The sequence below is a fragment of the Danio rerio genome, chromosome 17 (genome assembly GCF_052040795.2).
Source record: "Danio rerio strain M-AB ecotype USA chromosome 17, GRCz13ab, whole genome shotgun sequence".
Lineage (NCBI taxonomy): Eukaryota > Metazoa > Chordata > Actinopteri > Cypriniformes > Danionidae > Danio > Danio rerio.
The window spans coordinates 49951486-49964524 of NC_141037.1; the positions used below are offsets into that span (position 1 = coordinate 49951486).

The 13039-nt window shown below is 34.5% G+C and overlaps 1 protein-coding gene and 2 long non-coding RNA genes across 16 annotated transcripts in view; all 3 read left to right on the forward strand.

Moving 5' to 3' along the window:
• The first annotated feature begins 74 nt into the window (after positions 1–74).
• LOC147833182 (uncharacterized) lies at positions 75–3213 on the forward strand. The gene is made up of 2 exons (XR_015513819.1): positions 75–890; positions 1662–3213. It is a non-coding gene; the product is annotated as an uncharacterized LOC147833182 (long non-coding RNA).
• A 196-nt stretch (positions 3214–3409) lies between these two features.
• On the forward strand, positions 3410–7617 carry LOC141378414 (uncharacterized). Of its 2 annotated transcripts, none has more exons than XR_015513793.1 (3): positions 3410–3988; positions 4154–4332; positions 5151–7617. It is a non-coding gene; the product is annotated as an uncharacterized LOC141378414 (long non-coding RNA). The 2 variants fall into 2 exon arrangements; XR_015513792.1 differs by having other exon boundaries at positions 3581–4000.
• A 688-nt stretch (positions 7618–8305) lies between these two features.
• The window catches only part of LOC110438063 (uncharacterized), a 74166-nt gene continuing 69432 nt past the window's right edge, over positions 8306–13039 (forward strand). For 4 of the 13 annotated variants that reach the window (XM_087291062.1, XM_087291060.1, XM_087291061.1 and 1 more), the window contains exons 1-5: positions 8306–11829; positions 11900–11960; positions 12034–12091; positions 12162–12264; positions 12628–12733. In XM_087291062.1, coding sequence (XP_087147188.1) covers positions 12085–12091; positions 12162–12264; positions 12628–12733 — 216 coding nt within the window. In that variant the 5' untranslated portion in view covers positions 8306–11829; positions 11900–11960; positions 12034–12084. Of the gene's footprint in view, positions 11961–12033; positions 12265–12415; positions 12475–12627; positions 12734–12809; positions 12902–13039 lie in introns of all 13 variants that reach the window. The other 9 variants (XR_015513789.1, XR_015513788.1, XR_015513787.1 and 6 more) reach the window with 8 other exon arrangements.

The window sequence follows — 13039 nt, forward strand, 5'->3', positions numbered from 1 at the left end:
CAATGCTTCTTGCTTTATTGTATCTCAGCCAGGCAGTAAAGATTGCTGTTTTTTTTTTTTTTTTTTTTTTTTTTAAGAAATCTGTTATTTTACACTGTAATTTTGTATGGGATGACAGTTAACCAGTAGCCCTTGGGCTGGCTGACTGAAATTACAAATCTTTGTGCATACCCCATAGAAGCTCTCCAAATAAATAAAAACAGTGAGAGGGATTTTCTCATTTATAACTTTATCTAATATGTGATTAGTGTGTGTAACACTAATATTTTCTCACAACGCAAAGGAAAGGTTTCAAGGGCACCCTAAATGTGACCGACCCAGCTATATAGGTTGTGGTTATTTAGACTTATACTAAAGACACTGGAATCGGGATGTTAAAATAAACAAACACTCATCTTTCAAAGATAACCTACAACTTCACTGAGCAAAAGTCACGGCACAGCGGCATTCGTCACGTTTTTGGGTCCCCTTTAAACATTTCCATTGTGTTCCATTCTTTGTGTGTTGTGAGGAAATGCAGCACTTTTTTTTAAATATGCTTGTTTGCATTGTGAAGACTTGCACCATGTGTGCTGTCAAACTGATGAAGATCTTTTCTCAATTTGTTGGTGTTTTTATAATTGCATGTTTTCTTCAACTGCACCACGTTAAGCTCTCTTGGCCACCCTAATAATATATCCTAGTTGTAGAAATGGATGTTGTGTTAGCATAGCAACTAAGATTACAACAGTTTAATTCAATTCATTATAGGTTCAAAAATACCAGAATATTTGCTGTAAATTACTATTGTTTCATGTGGGAGTAGAGCCCAAAATATCAAAACACTAGTATTTTCACCATCTACAATTATTGTATGTTGTTTCTATATTGTAGTAAAGTGCATCCGGAAAGTATTCATAGCGCTTAATTTTTTCCACATGTTTTTTTGTTAAAGCTATTTTCCAAAATAGATTAAATTCATTTATTTAATCAAAATTCTGCACACAACACCCCATAATGACAATGTGAAAAAAAAATATTTTTGAAATTCTTCCAAATTAATAAAAGATAAAAAAGCTAAAAAATCACATGTAACCTACATAAGTATTCACAGCCTTTGCTCTTGACCTCAGACTGAAGCCACAGTTTATCTTCGAGCAGGACAATGACCCAAAGCACACTGCCAAAATATCAATGGAGTGACTTCACAACAACTCGGTGAATGACCTTGAGTGGCCCAGCCAGAGCCCAGACCTAAATCCTATAGAACATCTCCAAAGAGATCTATAATTGGCTGTACACCGTCACTTCCCATCCAACCTGATGGAGCTTGAGAGGTACTGCAAAGAGGAATGGGCAAAAATTCCCAAAGACAGGTGTGCCAAGCTTGTGGCATCATATTTAAAAAGACTTGAAGCTGTAATTGCTACCAAAAGGTGCATCAACAAAGTATTGAGCAAAGGCTGTGAACACTGATGTACATGTGATTTTCAGGTTTTTTATTTTTAATAAATGTGCCACAATTTAAAAAAATATATATTTTTTTCACTATGGGGTATTGTTTGGAGAATGTTGAGGAACTAAATGAATTTAATCCTTTTTGTAATAAGACTGTAACATTAAAAAAACGTGAAAAAAGTGAAGCGCTATGAATACTTTCCGGATGCACTGTATGTCATTAGGAAATATCAGTTTACATTTCACTTTGGTAATAATTGTAAAAATGCAGTGTGATTTTTGTTTGCAAAAGGAATTTGACAGCAGCCGATTCTCCACACAGAGATCAGATAATTCAAGGGAACTAAAGAACATCTAGACACTTCAAGAAACCTTGTTTGCTAAGCGTCAGTACTGGAAAATGGAAAATTACAGATTTGTGTAAATTCCTGTAAAAGTGAGGGGGCTAGCTGGTATTATACAGCTTGCTACCAGCATATTGTAGTTATCTTATTATATTTTTACTCACTACACAAATTTAATAATTTTTGTTATTGTCTATATTCTGCTTTCATTCTGCTGTCTCCAATTTTTTATTTGTTGTCATTACACTATTATTATGATCATTTAATTTACTTTATTGTCTGGACCAAGGTTCTTAGCTGAACATAACATAACATACAATACAGCATAACATACAATACAGCATACATATACTTGCATATCTTTAAAACACATAAATATGTGTTTTATACTAATATATATATATATTGTGTGTGTGCCTGCATGTGTGTGTGAGTGTGATTATGTTAACACCTATGCACACACTTAGTTATGATTATACATATCACGCACATACTATTTCGCAATCTATTTGTTATTATTAATTTATTATTACAGATATAATGCAGAATTTTATTCTACATTACTGTATAGAATTTGTACTGTTATAATAATGTGTTATTCATTACTTTGTATTAACCGTTTTTGTTAACTTTTATAAAACTGTAAAAAAAAAAGAAAGAAAAAAAAGAGGACTTTATTTAGGACTTATTAAAAAAGAGGGCATTATTTTCGATAAAGCAGATATACATTTATTGACAATACATCTCTCTTTATACCATAAAATAAATATTACAAGTTTGAACTTTCTTACTTTTAGCTCACTGGAGCTTTTTTACACCAACAAATTATAATCAGTTCATAAGTAGCCTATAAGCGTATTGGTATTTTATATCCGAGAAAACAGCAGCTTCTCTGTTCTGATGACCGGATATTAGATGGCGACCGCGTTGACGTATCGGAGCAACAGACCGAAGTGGATCACGAGGCGTCTAGGGTGGGCCAATATATTATGAATACACCTTAATAAAACTTATTCGGAATTTCATGAGAAAAAAAACAAAACAATGGTGCGCTTGGTTTCAACGTAACTTTAATCTTTCATGAGTTATTTACAAGACCCCTCACACTAATGTGCCACAAATATCACCAACAATTCCCATTATATTAAGGTGTTTCCATAAAAATGGCCCACCCTGTATTATGATTTAACTTATTTTTTGTGACATAAAGTTGTGACTACATTGCTCTAGTGGCTTAAACCGAACTATATTTAATTTTTAGAGATCATACATACAGGCATACCTGTCAACATTGGGATGTGAAAATAAGGGATATGCCCACCATCATAAGGGATTCCCCCCTGTTCATTTGGAGTTGTTTCATTGTAAATAAACAGCTAAATGGTCAGTAAAATGTTTTAAAATGATTATCAACAAAAAAAAAAAAAAAATACATTAGCAGCAAATACATTAGCAAACAGTTCAGCTTATTAAAATTAATAGCTATAATGAAACAGAATCAAGCTATCAATCTCATTAGCCGTCTCTTCACTGTATAACTGACACATTCTGATTAAAGAGCAACGAATGGATCTCTCATTTATTAAGATTTTTTATTACATTAAATAAGAGGTGTTACTTTAAAACGCACACATCTAACGTTATAATGAAAGCATTTGACTGCTTTCCTAACTTTTTATGCTCATTTAAGACAAAATTTGTTGTGTTTGGGAAAAAAACCCACCAAGATCGACATCTTTATATGTTATTATTATTAATTATGTGTGTCTGTTTAAACACGCACCCAAAAGCCAGACTTTCTCTACGCTTCAAACCGCGTGTACAGAATCCGTTTGGAAAACAGCGTCTGTTTATCACTAATGGAGCATGTCAGCTGACAGTCATGCACCATTATATGACTGTTTTGAGGATTGTATAGGATGGGCGACGGGACCTGTGATCAAAAGGAAAGGGAATCGCGCCGTTTTTAATATTTATTCATAAGTGTTTTCATTCCTAAACAAAGCGAAAGCACAGAACAGACTCACGTTTGAGACCAAGGGGCGACCCCTAGTGGTTCGGCGGTACGGGTTGCGTATAGGGAGACTCGGCTGTTCAGAGAAAGACTGAAAATACGGACGAAATACGGGAAAATACCTTTACTGGATGATAGCGGGATAGAACTGTATAATACAGGAGAATCCCGGGAAAAACGGGAGGGTTGATAGGTATGCATACAGGTTAGATACATATTAATTTACTTTGCCTGAATAATAAGACGTATGCATGCAAAATAGCATTTAAACATACAAAAGTTAGTCAAACTGAGAATCAAAGTTGCTATTATCTATATACTCAAAAGATTACAAGGACCCAACTTCTTTATTCTACAGTGCTTCACGGAAATTGCGCACTGTACCTTTAAGGTGATTAAATATTGCGGCGCAGTGGCGTTGCTGTGGTTACCAAAGTGGCGTTCTAAAAAAAGAATGTGTTCGAAAAACGGTCGATGACGTTGAGAAAGAAACTAGTGTGGCCTGCAGTAAGTGTGTGACCGTCTCTGACATTAGCGGTATGTAAAGATCTTTCTAAAAGTATCATTTTAGCCTATTATATTTGTTTTTTTCGACGTGATTTTTGTGAAGGATACTAAAGATTTTAGTATTATCATATCGTTTAGTCTCTGTCATATAATTTTAAATTATAATATTTGTTTTCCACGTCTTTTTTTTGGCTAAAATGTAGATTGGACTGAATGTTGGTTGGAACTGGAGATTGCTGTTTTGTCGACTTGTCAATTTTAAGATTTTGTATATCCATATATATATATATATATATATATATATATATATATATATATATATATATATATATATATATATATATATATATATATTTCTTTATAGTTTGTGTATTTTGTTTTCTTATTTAGTAGCCTGTTTATAATCGTAGAATGCGATTTGTTATGTTAGGTTGGTAGAACAAAATATACATGTTTGTAAGCTGTAATATTACTATCTAAATTATCATTTGCAGATTTTTATTTGTCATATCGTCAGATAAATTTATCTGTTTAAATGTATTTGTATGCTGTCAGCTTTAACACATATTCTATATTACTGTTGTATTATTTATTTATTGTTTGTGCTGTCGACCTGTTTAAAATTTGCAGATTTTCATAGTTATTTGTTTTACTTACAGTTTTACTATTTATTGTAGCTCATTTATCTATATTGTAAGTTTATAGATTGTCATCTTGTAGAGTATTTTTTTATAGCTGTGAAATATTGCTTGTTAGTGTTAAAACAGAACCAGACTGGAGACAATGGTAGATGAAACTTCAAAAGAGCTTAATTAATGTCTTGACATCTTTCTATTGTTTTTTTGCAGATCATAATGAATCATACAGAGAGGAAAAATGGAATCACACACCTCAGCAACGACTGGATCAGGAATTTATTTTTAAAAAATCAGATGGACGGCTGCATCGATGGAAGTCCTTCCTAGATGATAAGGCTGGTATTTGGTATAGATCAGTGGTTCTCAACTTTTTCAACTTATTAGTACCACCTAATGACTAGCATTGAAATATAGTAGTGTAGTAGACCTAATTAATCAGCCACAGCTCTGCACAGTTCAAAAACAAGGCAGATTTATTCATAAAATAATGTCAGCAACTTTAAACATTATAAATAGTTTGAACATTAGCACTGTACTGTCCTTATGCTTAAATAAAAATGCGCTTTAAAGTTCATTAAAATTGGTACTGTTCGTAAAGAATAAAATAAATAAATAAAATGCTGTACTTATCGGTAAAGTATCAGCATGTAGTAGCCTATAGGCATGTGATGATAACCAGTTTCAAGGTTTACCACAGTTTGGAAAAGTCATGGTGTTAAAACCGCTAAATGTATAGGGGCGTTATTTTTAAGTGGTTTTATTATGTGTTGTAAGGAAATCTGTGTTTTTGAAGCTAATGAAAAGAGCAGAAGTCAATGGTCGATTTTAATTATGTAGCCTGACATGTGTAGTATTCCAAAATATTGTAAATGTTTCTTAGAATGTAATTTATTGTGTTAAATGTGGAAAGAAGTTGTTGTTTTACTAAGACATTTAAAACGAAATTATTTTACAGCAGTAAACACAATACTGTGAAACCGTGATATTTTTACCAAGGTTGTCACACCATCAGAAACTTATACCGGCCCATGCCTAGTAGCCTATATTCATCAAAACCTGGGAATGTAGCTTGGACCACATAATCCTCATATATAATCATAATCATATCATATATAAACAAGTTTTGATACATTTTGAAATATATGATGCATGTACATATGACATATTTGTATGGGGGAGACTGTGATTGTTGTGCTTCTATTATATTTCTCTATATATCTTTAAGATATTGAGTGTCTGCTATTAAATGGCATTTTATTAAGTTAAATAGAAAATATGAACACTTTAGTTTCAAACAGTAGGAGTGAAATGTTACAATTCACCCCACTGTCTGGCTTAGTTGTTAGACAAATTAAAAATTTAATTTAATTAAATTAAGATTTCCATCGGGTTGAGATGTAGCATTATAAAATAAGAATTATGACAAAAAAAAAAAGATTTAAAAGCTTTTTATTCACCATTGAGCCTTCAGGATAATTTGTGTGTGTCTGTGTTAGCAAGCTGAATAAAATGTGCAAATGTGCATTAGCTTCAACAATTGAACACTATGGGCTCTATTTTGACGGTCCATGCGCAGAGCGCAAAACGCTGGGCGTAAATGCTTTCAGGGCGTGTCAGAACGCGTTTTTGCTAATTTAAGGACGGGAAAATCCACTTTGCACCGTGGCGCGTGGTCTAAAAGGGTTGAAATTATTTTCTTAATGAGTTATAGGTGTGTTTTGAGAATAAACCAATTAGAGTCTCATCTCCCATTAACTTTAAGAGCCAGCTGCGTCACGCCAAGAGCGCATTCGCTATTTACAGGACGCTAAGTAAGTCTAAGTGGAAAAACTGAGCATTTCACAAGCAAAAAGTTAACAGTTTTTTTTTAACAGAAAACTGTTAAACAGAGCATCTACTGCGTGAGAATGAGAGATAATGGAACTACTTTCACATTCACTCTTGGATAGGAAAACCTTTACGCACAGACATCAATTAGTCTATATATAAATGATTTAGTTTGTTAAGCGCAAATATTAGTTTCAAAACTATTTCTAAATTCAGTTCTGATTTCCAGCAAACGAATAAATGAACAATAATAACAAAATGTGCTCAAAAACCTGAGTTATATCCTAAAACACATGCTGTGCCCCATATGGTCTAAAACCTGACAGGTGGGCAAGTCTAAGCTTGTTTTTAATAAAACAAATATAAATATGGATATAATAAATAATACTGCTAATATTAATAACATTATACAAAAGCAAATTGTTATGAATGAACTGAAAAAGCCTCCCGAGATGAAGAAGACATAAAAGCAGTGATTTTTCATATTTATGTAGGCTAGAAAATAATATGTTTTGTAATATTTTAATCCTTTATATTTATATTCTATATCTGTTCTTATTATATCCTATATATATCCTTATTATTTAAATTTTTTCATATGTAAAGATATTTGCCTAGTGCTCTCTTGTGCGTATTAAGCAGTGCGTAAGCGAGGCGCAACTCTGCGCTGGAGTTTAGACCGGGTTAGTTTTGGTCTAATGAAAAATCTATTATAGTTTCTCAAAATAGCAATGCGCCAGTGGACCGCCTCAGAACGCCTTCCTTTTTAGACCAGAACGCCTAAGGGCGCACAAATGAGTGCTAATGCATTTGCTATTTAAACAGCGTAGCGCAACGCCTCAAAACGACTCTTGCGCCAAGCTGAAACTACCAAAAGACTATTGCCGCGCCTTGCGCCACACTGCGCCGGGTGTATGATAGGGCCCTATTTGTGTGTCCAGGCTTCATGAGCCCACAGAGGTCAGACATTTTGACTTCTTTCTCTTTAAAGAACTGTAGGAATACTAAAATAAATTAAATAATATAAATACAGTTTTAAATCTGCTTGGGGTTGGAGGTAACATTTCACTGATGTTACTCGCAAGAGTTTTGTTCTTACAACTGACCCAGCGTCATGTAGTCATTAATCCGTTCTCAGCTAAAACATTATCACCAGCAATGTAGATTAAATACATCCACACACAGACACACAATTCACATGGCAATACCTGATTTGTAGTTAAACTCATCTCAAAAATAAAGTAAAAAGTTTTACTTTCTTAGCTTAAATGTAATTTTTGCTGTCTAATATCTGCTGTGTCTGTCACAGGACTTTTATATGTGATATGAGAACTAATGAGCATGTGTGAAGCGAAACAACTGATTTGTAACCTGTTCCTGGTTCTAGAGATTGGAAGTGTCACAACTATCCCCGGTATCCCCCTTGAAATCTAAACAGTAACTTGCATTTTTAACATGATTCACAATTACATATTTAAATTAGAGACCAGATCTGCTAACAGTGTGTCGTTTACAGTATGTTGTCAAAAAAATGACAAATGTCAAAGAAGCCAGTGATAATAAATACACTGTTTGAACAATTTACACGTGATTTATAAATTCATACGTGCAGCATTTCAATCATTTGGTGGAATTAAGATCATATCTTCAGTAAACCGTGGAGTTTTTGTACACTGTGCACCTGACCACCACTTTAGAGCGCCTCGGGTAAGGTTCACAAGTGCTAAATCAGTGCACACCGAGACTAACTTTAATTTTTGTGTTTCTCTAAGCTTCATACAAATGGCAATTGTGCTTGAGTCTATGTTCTGTGGCCCACAACATGTGAATAACATCCAGATTCAGTTTTTTTTTCTGGTGCTTTAGTGCATTTCTCACAACACTATTTACAATTTCACAACAGTTAATGCATTTGTCAAAACAATTAGTCATCTGTGCACATCTTAGTAGCAGTTTCTCATTCCTTACAACAAATGGCAAATGCTTTTGGACATGCATCAATTGCTTTCATACAACTCTCTGCTGTTTATAACATTATCATCTGCTTATGTCATGTCAATCAATATTAACTAAAATTGTGAATGCTGAATAGTCATTCCATATAAAACTAATAGTCCTCATTTCATTACTTGAGTCATTACATACAAAAATATTAAACTAGTTGTCAAAATATGTCAAGGAAGTTTTACAGAACAATTTTAAATCTTTATTTTCCTAAATATTTCTTCTAAATTGAGCAATTTGATGAATGATTTACAGACCTATGTATATTGTAGGTTCAGTTCCGATATGTCCTGCAATATTGTGTACAGTTGTGCACAGCTCTACCTAAAGGACGTTTATGTTTGTTGTAAATATAGGTGTATTTATTCTTTTGCTCAATGCTGTGAATAAATTAAAATTGCAAAGAGCAAATGCAGTAAAAATGTGAAACATACATATTCAGTGTCTTGTACTCAGATGTCTTACTTTACTGTAGTTTTCAATTGGCTGTGCAAATAGTATATAGTGCTGTCTTGAGCATTTTCAGGAAGTGTCACCAAAATCTAACTTTTTTTGCATTGGGAAAAAATGTACAGAGTAAACAGTCATAATGAAAACATGACAAAGCCATTTGACTATCTTGTTCATAAACAATGGTGTCTGGACTTTTCATCTTGATGACACTGACACTTTCATTGACATCAATACTTACTTTTGAGGAATGAGCTATCCATTTTGAGCAAGTGACACACTTTTGCAGGTTATTGGCATGATTTTGCAGTTTGTACTGATTGTTTTGAGAAATGCTTTAACTGTTGTGCAAATGTAAATAGTGTTGTGAGAAATGTAAGGAGAAATGAAATCTGAGGCAACTAACTAAATTAAAAGCCACACCGCTAGGCTATTTACAAAAAACTAATGACTTTATGCTATATATCGAAAACACGCATTACTGTACACAACTCAAACACATTAACAAGTTTGTGATAATTTTTTTACCTATGATGAAGCATGGAAAATTCCTGAGTTTGCAGTAACTGAAATGCTAGCAGGACTGGTCTGCAAAAGCACTTTTCTAGTGCGTATCTGCTCGAGAGCTCCACAATATTTTTAATTCTTAGCATCTGATGATGTGATGCACTAAACATACTAATCACGCATCAGTGTTATCGTACACGTCAAATAGTAAAAGTGTTCATATCAATTATTATTCAGTAATGTCCTTCCAAAAGGAAGGGGGTGGTGGTGGGCTTAGATAGTTAGCTTTTAATGCAGTGTTGTCAGCAGTCAGTAAGTTTTGCAAGTCAGCAAAACTACTGTTTCAGTAATTTGATGATGATATTTGAACTTGGATTTTGTGTATGAAGCACAAAGGAGAGATTAGTCAGGGAAGTTAGATTTAATACAATTATATTTCTCAGCCATCACAGTCAGGTCTCAAACAAAAGATAATTCACTAAACATACTAATCACACATGGGTGTTATCGTAAACGTCAAAGGGTAAAAGAGTGTTCATATATTTTTAATTATTCAGTGATTCCTCCGCGTACCACTAGAAGGAAGCCCACTTTGAGAACCACTGGTATAGATAGATAGGCGTCGTCTGTGTCAGGTTTTTCCTTTTTCAGCTAACGGAGAGCAGGCAGACTCACAAGAGAATCGGTGAACATGTATCTAACAAATTCTAAAGAACAGGGGTCCGTTCTTCGTACGTGGATCACTCAATTAGCTGGATTCGGATATTGACGATTTGACACGATCCAGGATCGTTTCGTTCTTCAAAGCTGATCCGAGAGTTGTTGTCATAGCAACAGTTCTGCTAGGTCAAACCTGATCGGGAGCAGGTTCAACTCATATAAACAGGATTAGATCGGCTCAGTTCATGCAATGTTCAAGTATGTTCCAAATTCTTATATTTTCTTACAGTAGTAGTTATATACACTTAGGAAAATGGTACATATTTTAACTATATATATAAAGTTATAGTTATTAATGAAATAAAGTTATACATTTTAATAAAACTTATGCACTCTGCACCCTCGAAATGAAAGTACAAAGACTGCCACCTGCTGGTGCATAGAGAAAACTTATTTATATGAACTTTTTAGATTGCTTTAGTATAAATTGTGTATAATAGAAATGCACAATATGTGACTTTTATCAAAACATGTTTTGATAGTTAATATGCCAGTGATTTGATGCTTCACAAAGTTGCAGACACCTTTACCAATATGAAAATGCTTTTGTAAACAACCAGTTATTCTTTACACCGATTAAAAAAACGGCTTCAATAATAAAGAAAATCTTTTTCTTAATGTAGAACTAAATACATTGATTTGCATTGAAATACATGATGAATACTCTTGACACATGAAAGTGTAAAGCCTGCTGCTCACAACAAATGTGGAAGGTTATTGCGTGTCATATTTAACAAGCCGTTTACTGCTAATTTGATGTAATTTTGCTCACATGGATAATTGAATATTAATCAAATTATGTCATTATGCTGCTGTGCCGTCAGCCAATCGTTGCATTGCTGATCATGATTTCGAGGATCGATAGATCTGTCCTTCACAATACACGCAGCGATCTCAGATCAGTTTATCCAGACATTCTAATCTGATTCGCGAACTTGTTTGAAGAACCAAATTAGCGAGAGATCAGTTATCAAGATTAAACGATCCAGAATCTGCCAAATCATCTTGGATCATTTAAGCGAGGTACGAAGAACGGACCCCAGCACGTAGGGTGCACTGCTGATCATGATTTCGAGGATCGATAGATCTGTACTTCACAACACACGCAGCGATCTCAGATCAGTTTATCCAGACATTCTAATCTGATTCGCGAACTTGTTTGAAGAACCAAATTAGCGAGAGATCAGTTATCAAGATTAAACGATCCAGAATCTGCCAAATCATCTTGGATCATTTAAGCGAGGTACGAAGAACGGACCCCAGCGCGTAGGGTTTTGTTGGGGCAGTCTTTGTTTATTTTCAGACTGGAGAGGAGCAGAAGGAGGAGACTCACAAGAGAAACGGTGGAGATATGCTTGAAGACCTGGAACTCAGCAAGCAGGTACAACTGCTTGAACAGACTGAACAATAGAGTTATCTAACTAAAGACTTTATATCTTTCTCTTTGGCAGATTGGCATAGAGCATGTGCAGGAACATGGTCAATAATAACAAGTGCATCGGAATACATTAGGTACATCCTTACATTAAGTTAAATAAAGTCAACTTAAATAAAACAATCTAATTATACAATTTAATTTTTACAGTGTCACAGAAGGGCCAGGATTCAAGTGAATGATAAACAGTTTATTTACAGAATGGCAGGTGAGTATACACAGGTGAGTACATTGATGTAGATGATAAGTCCATGAACATAAACTAGATATGACTGCAGGCTTTGAGACTGGAGACAGATACCACAGACGGCAAACAGGACGAAGACCAGATGAGAAACCAGGAGACTCCACACTAGGAGAGAATTGGAGAACACTGGATAGGTATGTAAACTGATATCGAAAAATCCACTGTGTATAGGGAGTTCTGTCTATTCTGTACAACCAAAGAGGCCAAACAATGAGGGAATCTGAGTGGAGTCTTTATAGTGCTGTGATGATGATGGTGATGATTGTCAGATGTGTGTCTGATTAGACTCAGGTGAGGGTGCTCATGGTGCTTCAGTGGGTGGAGAACCTGGTCTTACTGTGACAGTAAGTGATGGTTGACTATTTCTTCAGATAGACAGAGATATAAAATTTTTGTTTGTTTGTAAGCTTCATTTGTATTTTGCTATCTGATTTATGAGACTGTCATTTGTTATCCCATCAGATAAATTAATCTTTTTTTTATTTGTGTGCTGTCAGCTTTCAGAATGATCGGAAGGGACCACATGGAGAAAAAAAAGGGAATCACACACCTCAGCAAGGACTGGATGGTCAGGGAATTATTTTTATAACATCAGATGGACAGGTGAGTCGATGGACATCCTTCCAAGATAAAGGCATGTTGGTTGGTGTAGATAGTAATTAGGCCTTGTCTGTGTCAGGTTTTTCTTTTTCAAATAATGGAGCAGGCAGAAGAGGGAGACTCACAAAAGCATTGGTGGACATGTATCTAAAAAATGCTGGAGAACAGCAGGTATGGCTCTGTCAGTGCTGTCCATAGGTGCTTTCTGTAATTATACGCTAGTCTTTGCCAGTTTGTAGTGTAAATATATATAGTGTAAGTAGTACGCTCACAAAAAGATTAAGTGCACTTTAAACTTTCAGATGATGC